Here is a 17,698-nt window from a genome sequence, read left to right as displayed (position 1 = left end):
TATCAAACCATACTGCACCACACCCGAGTATCAAATCCAAACCACACCTCCATGAATGAAATTGCCAAAAGTTTCCAAGCCTGTTTTTGAGATAAAAGTAACCACTCCCTGTCCTCGAATTTTATGAGTCATTATTAATAATTAATGATAATTATTATTATTTTATAAAATAGGCCTATCCGGATTTTGAATTAGTCTCAACATGCTAAAATATACATATTCACTAAGACAAAAGACAAGACTTTGTAATTTCCCAGGTTGCACTTTGCTCTCCCAGATGATTTCCAAAGGTTTCGATGTGCACAAAGAGATCTTAAATAGGTAAATATCTGATGAAAAATAATGCAAACACTAAATTCTGAAATAACAAAGGCACTAGTAAACATTTATGCAAATTACAAAATAGCTGTGGTGATCAACACTTTGATATTTAGGTTTTCAAGCAAATACATAAAAAACAAGAATTTACTCCTGAGAAGAGTGGCAACAAAAGGAATTTTGCAACAAAATGTAAATAATGTGAAACAACAGAGGCGTGAACCTAAAAAGCTTGTTATGGAGATTTAGATTTTACACCGTTTTTTATGTTTAGTTTACTAGCCTTTTATAGTCCATAAAGGCAGTGAAAGATAGAATATTTCAATGGAATGAAGACTAAAGGTTAGTAAAAGACAGGTCAAAAGACATTTTACAAATTTCATTATGTTTAAATGTTATTAATAGCGCAACGATGTTATAGAAAGATTTAGCAACTTTTAATTCTGATGCTGAGAATTGATGAACATTTGGGGACAAATTCAAAAACATGAAATTTAGTTAGAAAATGTAATATCAAAGACATTTCTTGTATTTATACATTTTCATGAAATGACATTAAGTTGCTTAATAATTTATCATTTTATGTCTCGGCGATATTTTGGCATTTGTTCTTATCAGTTTTTCCCAACATTGGCAAAGATCCTATCAAACTTATTATAGGTAATGAGCCAATATTTCGACGCCTCTAGTCCAATCAGAACCTTCCAGGGCTGAGAGGTGTGGCACTGAGTAATTAATAAAAGCCTCCAAAAGACTGCGTTTGCAAAAGGTTTGTGATCTAAGACTTTTCTGAAAAAAGCTTGAGAGAACCTTAACGTGTCAACATGGTGAAGTGGACAGATGCTGAGCGTGCCGCCATCACATCTCTGTGGGGAAAGATCGATGTGGGTGAAATTGGACCCCAGGCTCTGACCAGGTAACCTGCCTATACTTTTTACATATGAACTGATGAAAAATGAATTTAACACTGGCTGTTTTCACGTTGTCTTCATTGATCGTTGTTGTTAGGTGTTCAAGTATGACTTTTTTATTGACGGTGGGTCGTGTTATCGCAGGCTTCTGATTGTGTATCCGTGGACTCAGAGACACTTCTCAACGTTTGGCAACCTTTCTACTAATGCCGCCATCCTCGGAAACCCAAAGGTGGCCGAGCACGGTAAGACAGTGATGGGCGGCCTGGAGAGAGCTGTGAAGAACATGGACGACATCAAGAATGCTTACTCCAAACTGAGCGTCATGCACTCTGAGAAACTCCACGTGGACCCTGACAACTTCAGGGTATGTTACCACCTACACCCAAATTCACAAATGGCTCCACAGTTTATTCACTGATCAGCCCTTCATGTGATCTTTGTCATCTTCTCTTTTTTAGCTCCTTGCTGAGTGCATCAGTGTGTGTATGGCTGCCAAGTTTGGACGTCAGTTCACTCCTGATGTCCAAGAGGCCTGGCAGAAGTTCCTGGCTGTGGTCGTCTCTGCTCTGGGCAAACAGTACCACTGAGGCTCTGGAGTTTCAGTTCACACTCCAATAATGTGCAACACTTCTACATGTGTTTCCAAAATGTCTCAGGCACTGACTTGAAGATTTTGCCAAATGCACCAAATAAAACTCAAATCTGATCTCTGTGTGATCTTGTGTATTCATTTATTTAATTAGAGCTATCATTATTAATGTTCTTCTACATAGATACTCTTAGCTTCAGCTCACTATTCATTTACATTAGGTGTTCACACATCATAATCAGTTCTGTTACTCTTCACAAAACCCATGAGCTCACCATAACAGGTGTGGGGCTCTGATACAAGGTTAATATATACAGTGTATGTATGCTGGAGAGAATGGATTATATTGGAAAGAAATGTGATTTTAGACTCTCCATCGTATCTGAGGGGTAGATGAAGTTAAGGTGTTTCACCAGTGGACAAGAGACACCTTATAATTCAGTGGTAAATTAAATTATTATAAAATTGCCATGACTTTAGCTGGTTATTCTGGCTTCTTTAAAATGTGCACTTTGATATAAATGGGTGCGGTCATCTGAAATTAATGATAACACTGCAGTGCATCAAAATACTGTATCATGGGGGCAACAAAAACATGTGCTGCCAGCTTATGATAGCCCTTTACCCAACAGTTACTAGTTACTGACCAGTTTACTAAAACATCGCTGCATAGGCTTGTCATATTTTTGTAGAAATGTAAGATCTTTGATTCATTTAATAGTGTGTGCACCAAATGAATTTAAAGCAAAGCAAACAACAAACAAACAAACATAAAGCAATGCATGGATATTTTATAGAAACTGGTCATCACTGTGGTGTAACAAAGAGTTCCCATATGGTCAATTTTGAGAATAAAATTAGTGACTCTTGGGACCTCCGCATTATGAAGTAATGTGCATAGTCCTGATAAGTAATTTATTTGTCGACTTCAGTGTATGAAAAACCTACATGCCTAAATCATCATTGGGTCGGAAACTAAACGGGACAAGAACCTGTCCTTGGTGCAAACCTGCCCTCCATTCAGGACTTATGCATCCACAGAGTCAGAAGACCAGCAGGTATCATCTCTGCCAACCCACCGCATCCTGAACACAACCTGTTCCAATCCCACCCTCTAGTAGGCGCTATAGAGTCAAAACCACACAGGCGTTCACTCCAGTGTACAGTTCAGTCAGTCACCCGCTGCCACAAAAACATCGATTTACTTCCAGTACAGATTACATTTTAAGAGATTATATTTTTTTACAGTTTAAAAAACACAGTTTTTAACATGTGGGCATGCACAACACTACATCGTGTGGTCATTATCAATATAAATCCTCACGATGTATATAAACATGTATACATGTATATGTTGTGCATATCTACCACTCCATGAGCGTATTATTTGCAATTTGCGGAACACTTGTCTTGTATATAGAGCTTTAGTTGATGCATGCTGTTGGTCATTGGTGAAAAATACAGACACATGACTTTTTCTTTTGACATTACTGTCCTGACCATTCCTTATTTTTTATCATCTTTACATTTATTTGTTCAGCTAGGTTAGGTATTTAAAAACATAACTATGACTAGATAGACAGACAGACAGACAGGTAGACAGACAGGTAGATAGATAGATAGATAGATAGATAGATAGATAGATAGATAGATAGATAGATAGATAGATAGATAGATAGATAGCAGACTAATGTTGAAGCTGGGGGGGGGATCTCATAGCCGTCTTCTCTGTTCCACCCGAACATTTTTCAGTGCGACACAAAACAATAGCGGTAGGACATGGGTGTGCGGCAGGGAGGACTTCACGGCAACACCTCCCAGTTAAAAGCAGTTAGACTGTAGTTGGTCGTTTTTTGTGTATGGGATAACTTAACATTAATACGAGCTTCGCCTGCAACAAGCTAACGTCCACTGTGTGTTTGTTGCTTCAGCTCACGACCGACTTTTTCGTGTCGCAGCTAGCGGAGTTAGCTAGAATGCTAACATGATGTTCAACCCATTAGCGGGGTTACCAGATGACCGAAAATCCATGTACAGTCAGTCACAAAATAGTGTGTACAAAACTGGCGACAAAACGAGTCCTATTAGCGTCATAGTGGTCAGCTCTGGCAGCCGAGGAAACAAGCTGCTTTTTCGATACCCTTTCCAAAGAGCGGCTGAATGTCCGTCATCTCTTACAGGTACGCCTAGCAGCAAGTTAGCATGTGCCAAACAATCACAGTTCACCCAGGGTCAACGTTAGCTTCTTTATTCGGGGGTACCAGTGCATTCAGAGTCTCACTTTCTCACAATTACTGAAATACGTAGTATTGATTAGGTAACGTCTCCCAGTGTAATGCAGTCCAATACAGCAGCCCCGTAAATACTGCATTTAACCTCTATAGTTAAGACTTGAGCAGCAGTTTCCATTGAGGAAGAGGAACAGTGTCCATTCTTTCTCTTTCTATGATAAACAGTTCCTGCTTTTGCATTTGTCGTTGTACAATATACGAAGATGAATATTCTGTACTGATTTAGTTACATTAAATATGATGCACTTCTTCGTGTGCTGTTTAATATAAGTTGGTGTTCTTCTCTTCACAAGCAAAACAACGAAGTCCGTATGCACTGAACACAACGGGGGATGGCCTTGAAGATCAGGATGGTGATTCAAGGTAATTTTTTTTAACTTCCGTCAGTATGACATGGTTTATAAAATTATTATTGATTGTAGGTGGACACACAGTCATTTCTAAGAACTGCATGAGCCACGTACTCCCCTTAGGTTTTTCATCTGTATTGTTGGGTCTTTATTTATTTATTTATTTTTCCAAAAATCTCATTGTGTTTTCAACAGGAATTGAGGAGTGTTAAATGTTCATTTTGACCCACGTGGCTGAGCTGTGTTTAAGTCCTCAACATGACCTTAAAAAAGAAATCAAAGTGCCCACCATGTTTCTAAATGTTCTAGATTCTCATTGTCCCAGCTGCTGTTTGCTTATCTGAACTGCTAATAAAAACAAGCCTACAAACCTCCACTAAAGATGACTTTATTATTGTTTTGGGGTTTTTTTTGGTTTTACCTCTGATAATGTGAAAACAGAGCGCTGATTGTTTCTCCCTGCTTTAAAAAACAAGTTCATACAAAGCATTGTTAAACCACACCAGACTTTTTTCAAAGCACAACATGACTGCTGGGACAACAAGCTCTCAATCATAGAAACTGAGAAGATGCCAAACAGGAATTAGTCATAGATGCAAAAATATGATAGCAGCAGTGCTGATGACTTGTTTGAAGAAGAAAGAGGGAAGCTGCTGTACACGGAAGCAGCAGATATGGTAATAGTTCAGTAATGTTCAGACCAGTCCACAATCACAACACCATGTGTGAAATTGTGTTTTTGCTGTGAATGTATGTTGTAAAGTAAGATTGAACTGTGCTAATGTAATTGCTGAAATTAGTGTTTACGTGCAGCATGTAAAAAAATTAAAAAAAAGAAAAGCCACAAACGCTTTAACTTGGAAAGTTTATTGAACAAACTACTCTATATGATAGCCACAATCAAACAGTGTGAAATGAACAAGCAGAGTACAAATTTCACAAAATTTGCCAAAACAAACATGAGCAAATAAATGTTGAGATGTTAGAGATGCTAATGCTGATTGAATATTTCCTACAGTTTAAGTAAAAAAACAAAGACAAAAACACAAATTCAGATAAAGTGGAACACTCCTCTGAGCTTTTCGTGATGAGCGATTGAGCAGTCAGTCCTGACTGAGGCAGAAGTTGTATGAAACATAACCACTTGAACTCCTCCCTCTTTGTACACTCAGATATGTTGATGTCAGACAGAACCTTTCAGTCTTCTTGTTTGTTGATTTCCAACAGCATTTAGTTTTCATCATGCTGTGGCTTTATGGGTGGTAATGCTGGTCAGTTGTTGGTTGGTTGTAATTTGGTCACAGGGCTGTAAAAACAGCCATAAGTACTCTTTCCTTCATCAGTGCAGCTCACCAGGCACAATCAGATAAAACTGGCAGAAGATCACTGAATTTTTTTTTCTTTTGCTCAGTTTTTCCATAGTGACTCCACTTCAAACAGCCTTCTGCAGTTTTGTACTTCAGTTAGTCGTGTTAAAAATCAGTGACATGACAGCTCTATGTTGGTATTTGAGCTCACGTATCTATACAAACTGCTGTAAAACAGACATTTTTCGCTACAAGTCAGACTACTGGTAATTTGTTTTAATCAATATGCAGACCAGCAGTTTCACATCACAGTATCACGTTTGTTCGGGTTGTTTTGATGTCCATTTTGTGCATTCAGCCCAACTTGTGTTGCATTTTCCTTTTTGTTTGCTTTTTTCTTCTTTTTTATGGCCCCATTCCCATTTCAGAGAACAATCTCCACTAACTGACGAACAGTTGGTAGCAGGGTAAGACCAAATCATTCTAAACCACCTTTCCTTTGCTTAGATCACCCCTGTCTTTTTTTTTTTTAATCCCCTTCTTTCCTGTTTTGTGTCCTATATGGATCCCCAACTTTAATCTCAGTAAGATCCTTGTAAATTATCAGTAGTATATCCAGTGAATCAGTGTTTTGGTTAATCGCGGATTTCAGTGTCGCTCTCCTGTGTACTGTATGCCTTTTTGAAAAGAAAATCCAACAATTTCAAACTGTTATTGAAGTTTTAATTCACATTGATTGTATTTCTACTAGCATGTAGACTCAGCATTGCAAAACAAAATGCAATCAAATGCAAACTATAATAAAGCAACTACTACACGTTCTTTTCAAATTCTTTTGGTCGGGTAAGTCTATAGTGTGTTTAATTTTTTTCTGGAAGTTAACGCCTTGATTTTTATCCCTCTGATTGCAGCATGAGTTACTTAAGTCAAACCAGCATGAATCTTTCACATTCTTCATTCATACAGTGACTTCACTGTTTCTGCAAGGAGGCCTCTTCCTCTTTTCTCCTCTCCAGTAGCCACACAAGCTTTTTTATTTTTATTCTCATCGTTGAATTACACTACAGGCAGATGCATCTGATTAACACAACCCCTCTTAGAGACAGGGATGTGACAAATGTAAACAGACAGCTAATTTAAACTTTCTTACGTCTCAGCTGTTTCTGCTCTATAACCTCTCATCCCACCCTGCAGACTTTTCTTACTGAGTCTGTTCTTCCTTCTTAAAGGTTCTCTGACATCATCCTTGCCACCATCCTGGCCACCAAATCTGACATGTGCGGAAAGAAGTTTGAGCTGAAGATAGACAATGTTCGATTTGTGGGTCACCCTACCCTCCTTCAGCATCCTCCCATCATTCAGGTAAGGGACCAAATGGCTCCTGCTAAAGCATGTGAAGTCATTCTCCGTTTGAGCTAAGTGCAAAGTATTAAAAGACAGCAAAATGAGTGATTGTCTGAAGAATCGCTGTGTGTTAATTAGTCGGCATGCCCGTTCATGATGTGTATTTTGCAGAAGGTGTTATTATAAACCGCATGAGACTGTAAAGCCATTTCTCTTTTCATCACAAACCTCTAAAAGCTTTGAACTTTGGTAAATTTGTCTTAACCTCAGCATTGCCCCCTACTGACAGTTTTTTGTGTGATGTTCGTGTTGCCAAAATGAAGGTATTTCACAGGGGATGGAGACAATACCAGAACATGTAAAACGCTATACGATTTAATAACATTTTCTACTAAAATAATTCTAATGAAATATATAAGGTGCTCCTGAGACAATAACGGGAACAACTTCAATTATACTGTAATGCAATGCAAGAAAACCTACTGTAGGTAACTTCAAAATGATCACAGAACTCACAGTCTCAACAAACGGTGAACATTTCAGGTCTGACAGCTTGATTTATTGCAGGGCAATTGCAGTCGGTTGAATTGAACATTGTACAAGTGCAGCTTTCAATTGTTTTTTTTATGCTATATTTGTGAACTGTACTGCTTTTTAAATAAAGTTATATATACTGTGGATCTTCACACCATAGATCTCCATTATATATATATATTTTGTATCTCAGTAAAAGTATAAAAAGTTCTGAAAAAAATGTTCTTCTTTCTGTGCAGGTTTCTAAGACTGACCCTTCTCCTAAAAGAGAAATGCCTACGATGATCCTGTTTAATGTGGTGTTTGCACTAAGGGTATGAAAAGACTTCTTAGATATGTTTTGAATTGTAACTGCTTTTTGCTCAGTCATTTGAAAAACATTGTGTATAAATGAACATGTGAATATTCCAAATTAACCTGATATCTTTATTTTAAATGATGGCATAATTGAGTCAGCTGGCTGTGGGTGGGATGCGTTGTGGTCTGTTAATCTGGGTGTTCTGTGAATGGGGTGTGTTTGACAGATAATATTCCAGTATACTCTATCTGTGAGAGCATGGGAACGCAGAGGGAGGAGGGGCAATTTGTTATGCTTAATCATGCTGCCTAACAAGGTGCAGCCTGTCCCTGCCTTTGCTGAGTCACTGTACCCAGTAAGTCCCAGTATAGCTGAGATGGGGCAAAAAGTGCTCAGTCATGTTTTGTCAATAATATCTGCCCTGCAACCTTGGAAATTTGCTGTGCATTCACAGTGGGGGCCATTTTTTGTATTTTACAATTCATTCCTCAAGATTTAACCATTCAGTTTTTAACGGATTCAATATTCAGATTTCTACACCAGTAAATTATTTCATATTATTCTGCATATTCATTCAAACAGATCAGGTTTTTTCTTTGTTTTTAAATCTACTTTGCAAGAGAATTATGGCAGCTGATCAAATTTAACAATCCTAAAAGATGATGTTGGTCAGTGACGGCTCATTTAATATATTTTGTCTGCCCTCTTTTACTGCACATACCCGAGGAGAGCAAATTATTACAAACTCCTCACAGTATAATGCAACACCACCACCAATCTTCAGAAGTACTTCAGAGATCAGGCAAAAGCTTTCTGACACAGTCTTAATAAAAGCTGGACAATATCCTTCACAGTGACAGGACTCATTACAGGCTGGAACTGTTTGACATGAATATTAACTGAGCTATAAACTGAAGCACTGGTGTTGTAAATGCAGTGTAATGGGTAATCACTAAGTTGTTTAAGTATTACTGACTTGTTTTGGACAAAATGACACTCTTTAAAAAGCGGCCTCCTCCCATCTTTGGCCTTTACAGGCGAATGCTGACCCGTCTGTCATCAGCTGCATGCACAACTTGTCACGCCGCATCGCCATAGCCCTGCAGCACGAGGAGCGGCGCTGCCAGTACCTGACCAGGGAGGCCAAACTGATGCTGGCCGTTCAGGATGAGATTACTACGATGACTGAGAGTGAGATACAAACTTGTCACACCTCACAGTTGACAGACAGCTCAGTCTCAGTCTATAGAATTTCATAGAATCCATTGAACATAATGACATTTATTGTAGAACAATGTAGCTTCCCACTAACTGTGTGATGATGTATAATAGTTTAGATTTGAAAATGTATTTTGACTCTGCTTTCTGTTTTTTTAAGCGGATGGAAGCCCTCAGTCCCCATTTAGACAAATTCTTCCAAAATGTAAGCTGGCCAGAGACCTGAAGGAGGCTTATGACAGGTGTGTGATTAAACATATAACATAGTGTTATTTCTGTTGTGTTATTTCCTTATCTTTCCTCCCATGCAGAATGTATATTGTCCATACCGCTGAACATTTATGTTTTTGCAGCCTTTGTACAACTGGTGTGGTGCGACTACATATTAACAACTGGCTCGAGGTGAGCTTCTGTTTACCACACAAGATACACAGGATTGGTGGCACCTATATCCCCCCAGAGGCATTAGAGCGCAGCCTTAAGGCTATAAGGTGTGTTTTACCTTTATGTATCTTTTTATAATTTTATTTACTTTGTTTGTCTTGTACCAAAATATAACATTTTATTTGGATAGCACACCAGAGGAGTGACTTGTTAACAGTAAATTGCTCAAGGCAGACGCTGGCTTCTGCACTGTTTTGTGGGTTCAAACTTTTGACATGACACTTTTGGCAACGCTCCAGTCAGCTGTTGTCAACTGTGGCGGTTACTCGGGCCCCTTCTCGCATGTAGGGAGTGTTATCACAAGTGTCACTACAGATAGTGTTTTTTTAGTACAATATTTAAAATCATATTCAGATATTATATAGAAATTGTCACAGTTTAATTTAAAGTGCAAGAAATTTGTAACACTATTAGTTGTTCATATCCTTATTGTCTGCCACAAATACAACACATCTTGGGGATCGAAGAAAAATTTGACTGACTCCTATTTACCCTCAATTTTTATATGTTCATTTATACTTTATGTTGTTCATTTATACTCCTAATTAAATTTCAAGCCTTAAAGCAGCATAGTGTTCGTTTGTTAGTCTGACTTGGCTGCGAGTCATGAAAAACTGCAAAAAAAATTCTTTGCTCAGAATATGAGAGGTAGAATATCCTGGAAAGTGAAGAAAAAGAACAAATATGGTAAGAAACTCATGACCCGAACACACAGTATTGTGTCTTTAATTGTGTATTTTGCCAGCTTCAGTATTGACTCACTATTTGAAAAGTCAAAAGAAATCATGAAGAGTTTTCTGTGTGCCATACTGCCACCTATTGTCATGTTGGCATACTTACATCAGAGTTGTCATCAACTTCTACCTGTCCTTTTATTTCTGAGTTTTGAAGCCAAACAAGGTGCAACAATTGCAAGCACATGAACTCTTCACTGCTGTGTAGGAATATGATGTTTCTTTAAATTAATCTGAGTGTTATTATAGATACACATAGTTGTACGTGGATGCATGTACAGAGTGTTCTGTTGTACAGAGTGGAGCTAAAGCTGATTCCTTCTGGCTTCTATGGAGGAGACAGTCTTGACCACTGAAGATTAGTTCTGTTGGTTCAGAGGCTGCATCGTGTGTTGTTTGATCCTCCAGACCCTATCATGCCCTGCTGCTGCTGGAAAGTGAGAAGTCACTGCTGAGCCAGCTTCCTCTGGACTGCTCGCCTGCCATGGTGCGCCTCATCAAAACCTGCTCAGCTGTGAAAAACCTGCAGCAGCTCGCACAGGATGCTGACCTTGCCTTACTTCAGGTGCAGAACAGGCACACTACCTGCATCGCTTAACAACACCAGGTGTCATTCTCAGAACTCAAAAGGCATACCTTAAACTTTAAAATCTGAAGCGCCCTGTTATTAGTAAAGAAATTGATTTATTAGTGCATACAATGATTAAGTTCTTTCAGCAGTCACAAATTGAGTTTGGTGGTTGTGTTGTCTTTAGAAACCTTTTTTATTTCAATACACAAAAAAATGAGTTGTTCACCCAGAGTGGTTCCTATATTGATGGTGTCTTACTGCCATCTAGTGGACAATATAATGTACATTCAAAGCAAATTTGAGAGTGCACATATCTGTGTAGTGCAAAAAAATGTTATATCTTCCATTTACAGTTGCTTTGCGCTTTGTTGTTTAGACCATTTATGCTATTTGGTAATATTTTTTCCTCTTTAGATCTTTCAAATTGCTGCTCACTTGGTTTACTGGGGCAAAGCGATCATCATCTACCCACTATGTGAGAACAATGTCTACATGCTGTCTCCTCATGCCAACATCTGCCTGTGAGTGTTCATGATGTGATGTGAGCCATTTGGCTGTTCTGATTACTGTACAGTTTATGAACCATAATATTGATGAGCAGCCGCCCATGCCATTGCCTAATATGTAGACCTGAAAAATCCATCTTTATTGTTATCAAAGTCCAATTTCCGAACCCTGTATTCGATGAATCACCCAAAATGTGTAATGAAAGAATTGGATTCGGCCATTGGTGGCATTTGTTATAACCTTTCCTTTACAACATTGAGAAAAATGAATTAAAAACAGCTGTGTTAATGGAAATCTCTGTTCATCTCTGTTGTTGAATAATGTGTCCCATCTCCCTTTGGATAGATACTCACCATTGGCTGAGCAGTTTGCCCAGCAGTTTACTGGTCATGATCTGCCCTCCATTTTAGCCAAGTTATCACTGCCTGTGTCACTGGCCGAGTTCATGAACCCCATGGATGCTCCTGCACCGGAGGTAGGACTATTGTACAAGTACAAATACACAGCAAATAACCATACCCCTCCACCACATACACATACACACACAACGCATACTGTATGTGTCTTTTTTTCCCCAGAAAGAACATAAAACCCCAAACTTATAAAATATAACAAATGAGTTTTTCTACTTTTTACTGTAATGTCATGAAAAGAATGTTGTCATGAATACTCCACTGTGGTATTACTGGCAGACATTTGTGCACAAAGTAAAAGCAAACAAAAGTGAAATGATAGTTTCCTGATAAATCCCTAGTACATTACATACAGGGCTGTTACTGTCCATTTAGTTAGTGTATTGTAAGAGTAGAACCATCTGGTGTTCTCCTCCTCCGACCCCCGTCTTGTTTTGGCAGAGCTGCTTGAGCATTGCTGATGAATTATAAATGGCAAAGGGACATCAGCTCCACCGTCAGCAGCCTCCATTTTTCATGAGAACAAGATCAGAGACATGGCTCTTTCTTTTGGCTCTATTTTGAGCTCATGCGCTACCCACGGCTGATTTAAAACATATTTGACCTGGTTAGAGTTACGGACGTGTTTGGCTTCACTTGTTAAATGTTTCTCTTGTGCTCAGCTGTGTGCTCCTCTGCTCCTGACCAGGCCCAGCTGATCCAGATGGTGGTGTGGATGCTCCAGCGCCGCCTGCTGATCCAGTTGCACACGTACGTCTGCCTGTTGGTGCCGCCCAGCGAGGATGAGCCCGGATTGAGGGATGAAGACCCTCCACTGGCTGCCCGAGTAGGAGGCCGCAGTCTCAGCACCCCTAGCGCTCTCAGCTTCGGTTCCCCAAGTATGTCCTCACTGAGCTCTGTACTTTGCCCAACTTCTAGAGGTACAACAGGGTCATAGATAATCTATGATCATGTCTGCCTCCTCTGTATAGCCAGCAGTGATGACATGACCCTGACCAGTCCAAGTATGGACAACTCCAGTGCAGAACTACTGCCTGGTGGGGACTCTCCACTCAACAAGAGGATGACAGAGACGCTACTGGCCAGCCTGTCAGAGCATGAGAGGCAGGTTATTCTAAACATCCCTGCTGCACAAAATCCAGAGGATCTGCGCATGTTTGCTAGGTAAGTGAGCCTGCGTTTTACAGAAGCCAAGTGATTTTCTTTGTCAGTGCATTAAATGTGTCTCAGTTCTTCATTACTCTTTGCTTTTAGACAGTATGATTAAAGCCCCCTTTACAGTGTCACACTGCATTCAGTTGTCAGTCCAAAATGGTGCTCCCAGATCGTACTGTGAGACATGTCCACGGACGCCTGATTTGGAGCTTGTGTCAGAAATTTAGGACCAAATTCTCATAATGTGACTGCCGCTGTGATCCACGACAACAAACCAACCAATCAGAATACAGCTTGAGATGATGCAGAATATACTGGCTGGCATATCATTTCAGACGGCTTATTTTTGAAAAAAGCTTAGAGACAAAAACATGCATGTGCACACATTAAAAAAATGAAATGTGGGACTGTTTATTGTTTTGCTGCATATTCAAGTAATGTGACCCTCTGCTTTCTTTTAACGTTATAGGGTTATAATTCACCGCACATCCGTCACACAATCTGTCATGCATTAAACTGATATCGTTCACTCTGACACAGATTGCAACCCAGATTTTATTAGACCCATCTCCCAGTGAGACTTGCAATAAACTTACACGATTGCTGTTGTGTTACAGTCTAAAGGTGCCTGCGATACGTTTTAGTGACTCATGATGTTGTAAATCAAGTCTCTTAGGAAATAAGATATTTTTGCATTGGTTTAAAGTTATTTTAATTGCATTCACAGAATACTGGGAAATTTAATTGGAAGATATCGTCGGGAGAGTTGAAACAATTGGCCAGCTGTTAGTCATGCACTTACTGAAAGTAAAATATGTCTAGAGAGATTACCACTCCCTGTTGTAATCAGTGTTGTGTGCCATCTACTAAACAGTAATGAAAAATGTCATCAGAGCTGCAAAAGTCTTGTCCCATGGTTGATTTACACAGCTAATGACTCAGTGAAACTCTAGCTCACAACCCGTTTTTCTGCCTGTTCTGTTGACTGCTTCCAGGCTGCTTCACTATTTCCGGGGACATCACCACCTGGAAGAGATTATGTACAATGAGAATATGAGACGCTCGCAGCTCAAGACGCTGTTTGACAAGTTCCGCAGTGTCCTTGTGGTGACCAACCATGAGGATCCCATTATTTCGATCTTTCAGTCACCCATGGAGTAGTGGCACAGAGACGGTATCAGCTCTCACCAACTGGAAAAGATATTACTTTGAGAGCAGGTAATAGCCCACTGTGCTGTTGGCCAAGAACGTTATTTGAAAATGAGCACGACTGCATTAATGTGTGCAGATTTACAAAATGTAGGTGTTTTTTTCCTTTATGAGCCAATGCTTGTTTACAATATTAAATTATTTTGTACATACCAGTAACGCCTCAAGTGTTTACTCCTCTTGGAAAGACTGGTGGAGTGTGGGCTTATAACTTCATCTTCCCGTCCCAGATGTGTTAGATCATCTGTGCAGACCGCAGAGGGGCACTCTTAGTAATGATCATTCCAGACCTCCAGCTACCTCTCCTCAGGAATCCCAGAGGTGGGGAGAGAAAGAGGGCAAGAAAGAGAAGACTCTAAACATCAGACAGGCTGTTTTTGCTTTGAGGAAAGCAGACCGTTCCAAACATCTGTGAAATCACTGAGTCACTGAGAAGAGAATTTCTCAACTATTAATGTTTATCAAATAAAAAACAGATGGAAGACCTAAACAAAAAAAGACTGATTTTGTGAATTAATGTGTAATTCCAAAATATGTATTTTTTTATTAACTCTTACTTTCCCAGCACACTTTGCATTAATATGTAAATGCAAAAGTAGCAGCTAACAAAATTATAAACATTTTGTACAATTTATGCAGATTCAACCAGTCAAGGAGGTTATTCTACAACATTGTAAGAACCACAAAATTATGAAAAAAAATAATGGAATTATTTTAAAAAGTATTGATTTCATGTGTGAAAGAGGTAGTGGATCCCAGCAAAGCAAACTGAGAAGTGTGAAGACACAGAGTAGTGTCAGGAATATTCATGTTAAGTCCTTTTGACATTGTGCTGTCCTGTGTCAGACTGCGCTTCTGAGGGAGCTAAATCACTTATTTCATTTCCACAGGGAGACTGTCTTTCTGCCTCTTTATTCACTACGCTAACACAGGAGTGCCCACGAAGATAAAACCGCCACGGCTTCTTGGCCCATTCCCCGTGGGACTCAATTCCGATGCGTGGGGCTGACACTATATTGTGGGGTTCTGCTGGACTTGTGTTGGGGTCCCTCTCCAGCCACACCTCAGGGTCCGAGGCCAGGTCTCGCCGGTCAAAACAGCGGGGTATATCCAGAGCCTGGCATAGCTTTGAGGGCCCGTTGCAGAGCTCTTTGTCCTTCAGTTGACGGGCTCCCTCTTTGCGTCTGGCTGCCCTAAGCTGCCTCATGATGGGCTGACCCTGCAGGGGCTCAAGGGAGCGCAGCAGCACGGCAGCACCCTCCCCTGTGGAAAACAGCACACAATATGCATCAGTCAGCAAGGCTCCACTGTGTCTCCTTCCTTTTGCCCTTTACCCACTGACAACAGAAAACAGCACTGTATTGATTTAATTTAGCGTATTATTAATAATCAACACTTTGAGGAGGGCACATAAAACCTAAAAAGGCTTTATATTATTTCTCCTGTTTGCATGCATCAGTGTCCAAAATGAACGCCTTTTGTGGGAAATGCTTTTACCTTCACTAGACACGTTCATACAGAGGTAGATGCCATAGATTGGATACACATAGATGGTGCCAGGCTTCATGAACATGGCTGTGTTCCTCGCAGTGCGTTTGCCTCCTGCTGAATGTGAGGCTTTGTCCTCCCCCCCAGGGTAGGCTTCAGTTTCCACTATTCTCCCTCGCAGCTCAGTACCATCTGCACACCTGCGGACCAACACCTGCAGGGACCAGGACCAAGACAGATTATGTTTTATTGTAAGTCAATTAATTGAGTAAAAAATCAACAGAAGAATAATTGACAACAAACTTGATCATTGATTAAGACAGAATGGCAAAAAATCCCAAGTTCAAGCTTTTAAAATGGGAATATTTTCCCATTTTAAAGCTGTGAAATTAAGGTTTTGGTTATGGACAAACAAAGGGCGTATTTCACAATTTGCTGATACATAATAGACCAAAACAATTAATTGATTATTCATGAGAATAATCTTTATTTTGCAGCTCCAGAGTGGTCTGGAAGCCTTTTTATTGTGGTTTTGGATTTTGCATCAGTTCTATAACATGTCAATGTAGCTTTCAGAAATCATCCGAACAACATAAATGGATGTGAGATTCATGGGAGATGGCAGCATTACCTTGCCGAGCAGTGCTTTAGCCAAACTGATGCAAGACTGGTTGAAGAAATCCTCTCTTTGTCTTTGCAGCGGCTCATTCTTGATGAAATAATGACTTCGCTCCGACTCAACACTTCGAGCATCTTCACACTGACTGATCTTCTCCAGCTTGGCAGGCGAAGCCTTCAATTTCAAGTCAGTCCCATCCTCATGTTTGTTTACTGCTTTTACAGGTGCTGATGCTACTGTCAATGATAGCATCTTTCGTTTTCTCCCTGCCATAACGTTACCGCGGGACAGCTTCAAAGACAACATAAACTAACTTCTAAACAGCTTTACTATACCGTCGCTGTCTCTTTTGCAGTCTTAGCAACACTTTTATATAAGTTTTTATGCCATTTGCTTCATTATGCACTCCAGTGTTACAGCAGACTAGCGCTAGTGTTAGCATACAGGAAGTAAATGACATTGTTCTGTGTCCCTTAAAGGGACCGCGCACATTTTCGTTCTGACGGACGTTAAATTACGTTACGTCCAAACGTTATGTTTGATTATTGATTGTATGTTGAGATTTTCCAGTTTGCAGTGTCTGTCCATGCTGTGAGGAGACAGGTTTCCACAAAACTCTTAAACACGGCTTTGCAGTCCTAAGTCTTCTTCCTGCTACACATAACAGCCAAATTTGCTGATAGGTAAAACCCTCCAAACAGTGGCCTTTTCCTGCTGCTGTCTTATCTTTTCAGCCTCATTTGAAAACAGTCCACTAATAAGAGGTTATAAATAGAGCTGGTGCGTTCATGTCTGGCTGTGCCCAGGAAGTGGATGGCGCCAGTTTGGCTCCAGGCACTGTAGGTCCATGTGGCTTTCTGGAAGACAAACAGTGTGCGACACAGTGCCATGTCACAGACTACAACTTTATCAGTCAAGTACAAGTTTGCCATGCTGTGTTCTGGGAACACTGTGCTGGTCCTAAAGCCTGTCTGCATACATTGACTGATGGGTACACGCATAGAAGGTGAATAAATAGATATTTACAAAAGACGTGTTTGAAATAGATGGATTTATTGTGTTATTGAAATTGTAAGTTTTTGAGATGTTAAAAAAAAATCAACTTTTTTGGCAGAAATTTAGCTTTGTGTTGACATACATGTTTAGATTCGAATTACGAAACTAACTGTACCCATCAGATTCAAGTAATATGTTAAAAACATCCTCTGGACGTCCAGCTGAAATTTTTGTAGCTGTGGCCCACACTGGTTCTGCAGGGCTTCTTTAATTTCATCATTTTGCAGTTATTTATTCTTATGCGTTTCGCACTACTAGCACTACCTTTTTGTCTTTCACAGTCATTCTGACCTGCATTTGAAACTTTTCAGATGAAGACTGACCTTTTCCGTCTCTGCA

At 39.8% G+C, this 17,698-nt stretch overlaps 4 protein-coding genes across 8 annotated transcripts in view; 3 read left to right on the top strand and 1 right to left on the bottom strand.

Moving 5' to 3' along the window:
* The first annotated feature begins 1,073 nt into the window (after positions 1 to 1,073).
* Positions 1,074 to 1,938, top strand: LOC143334305 (hemoglobin subunit beta-A). Its single transcript, XM_076753045.1, has 3 exons — positions 1,074 to 1,234; positions 1,374 to 1,596; positions 1,691 to 1,938. Exons 1-3 carry the CDS (start codon positions 1,143 to 1,145, stop codon positions 1,817 to 1,819), a joined length of 444 nt encoding a protein of 147 aa, XP_076609160.1. The 5' UTR covers positions 1,074 to 1,142; the 3' UTR covers positions 1,820 to 1,938.
* A 1,626-nt stretch (positions 1,939 to 3,564) lies between these two features.
* On the top strand, positions 3,565 to 14,351 carry nprl3 (NPR3-like, GATOR1 complex subunit). 2 transcript variants are annotated; one of them, XM_076751973.1, is made up of 14 exons: positions 3,572 to 4,001; positions 4,406 to 4,475; positions 6,198 to 6,236; positions 6,999 to 7,131; positions 7,887 to 7,961; positions 8,983 to 9,136; positions 9,324 to 9,405; positions 9,517 to 9,654; positions 10,750 to 10,906; positions 11,327 to 11,433; positions 11,765 to 11,894; positions 12,521 to 12,710; positions 12,804 to 12,996; positions 13,983 to 14,351. In XM_076751973.1, the coding sequence occupies exons 1-14, from the start codon at positions 3,806 to 3,808 to the stop codon at positions 14,146 to 14,148; spliced, it is 1,830 nt and encodes a 609-aa protein (XP_076608088.1). In that variant the 5' UTR covers positions 3,572 to 3,805; the 3' UTR covers positions 14,149 to 14,351. The 2 variants fall into 2 exon arrangements, with proteins under 2 accessions (XP_076608089.1, XP_076608088.1); XM_076751974.1 differs by lacking the exon at positions 6,198 to 6,236 and having other exon boundaries at positions 3,565 to 4,001.
* mpg (N-methylpurine DNA glycosylase) lies at positions 14,041 to 17,045 on the bottom strand. The gene is made up of 4 exons (XM_076751975.1): positions 16,316 to 17,045; positions 15,694 to 15,898; positions 14,350 to 15,459; positions 14,041 to 14,178 (listed from the first exon to the last, which is right to left on the bottom strand). Exons 1-3 carry the CDS (start codon positions 16,607 to 16,609, stop codon positions 15,008 to 15,010), a joined length of 951 nt encoding a protein of 316 aa, XP_076608090.1. The 5' UTR covers positions 16,610 to 17,045; the 3' UTR covers positions 14,041 to 14,178; positions 14,350 to 15,007.
* Positions 16,388 to 17,698, top strand: part of rhbdf1a (rhomboid 5 homolog 1a (Drosophila)) — a 35,985-nt gene continuing 34,674 nt past the window's right edge. For all 4 annotated transcript variants that reach the window (XM_076751969.1, XM_076751968.1, XM_076751972.1 and 1 more), the window contains exon 1: positions 16,388 to 16,489. The gene's annotated coding sequence lies outside the window, so the exon portion shown is untranslated. The remainder of the gene's footprint in view (positions 16,490 to 17,698) is intronic.

This window comes from Chaetodon auriga, chromosome 16 (assembly GCF_051107435.1).
Source record: "Chaetodon auriga isolate fChaAug3 chromosome 16, fChaAug3.hap1, whole genome shotgun sequence".
Taxonomy (NCBI): domain Eukaryota; kingdom Metazoa; phylum Chordata; class Actinopteri; order Chaetodontiformes; family Chaetodontidae; genus Chaetodon; species Chaetodon auriga.
Note: the sequence above shows the minus strand (reverse complement) of the source record. Positions and strands in the feature narration are given on the sequence as shown.

Bases quoted from the DNA above. Each gene is read 5' to 3' on its own strand.
- nprl3 (XM_076751973.1), top strand. From the start codon at position 3,806: ATGATGTTCAACCCATTAGCGGGGTTACCAGATGACCGAAAATCCATG. The intron at 4,002-4,405 runs GTACGCCTAGCA...TCTCTTCACAAG, and splicing joins ATGTCCGTCATCTCTTACAG to CAAAACAACGAAGTCCGTAT. The intron at 7,132-7,886 runs GTAAGGGACCAA...CTTTCTGTGCAG, and splicing joins AGCATCCTCCCATCATTCAG to GTTTCTAAGACTGACCCTTC.
- mpg (XM_076751975.1), bottom strand. From the start codon at position 16,609: ATGTTGTCTTTGAAGCTGTCCCGCGGTAACGTTATGGCAGGGAGAAAA. The intron at 15,899-16,315 runs GTAATGCTGCCA...TGGTCCCTGCAG, and splicing joins CTAAAGCACTGCTCGGCAAG to GTGTTGGTCCGCAGGTGTGC. The intron at 15,460-15,693 runs GTAAAAGCATTT...TGTTTTCCACAG, and splicing joins TATGAACGTGTCTAGTGAAG to GGGAGGGTGCTGCCGTGCTG.
- LOC143334305 (XM_076753045.1), top strand. From the start codon at position 1,143: ATGGTGAAGTGGACAGATGCTGAGCGTGCCGCCATCACATCTCTGTGG. The intron at 1,235-1,373 runs GTAACCTGCCTA...GTGTTATCGCAG, and splicing joins GGACCCCAGGCTCTGACCAG to GCTTCTGATTGTGTATCCGT. The intron at 1,597-1,690 runs GTATGTTACCAC...TCTCTTTTTTAG, and splicing joins TGGACCCTGACAACTTCAGG to CTCCTTGCTGAGTGCATCAG.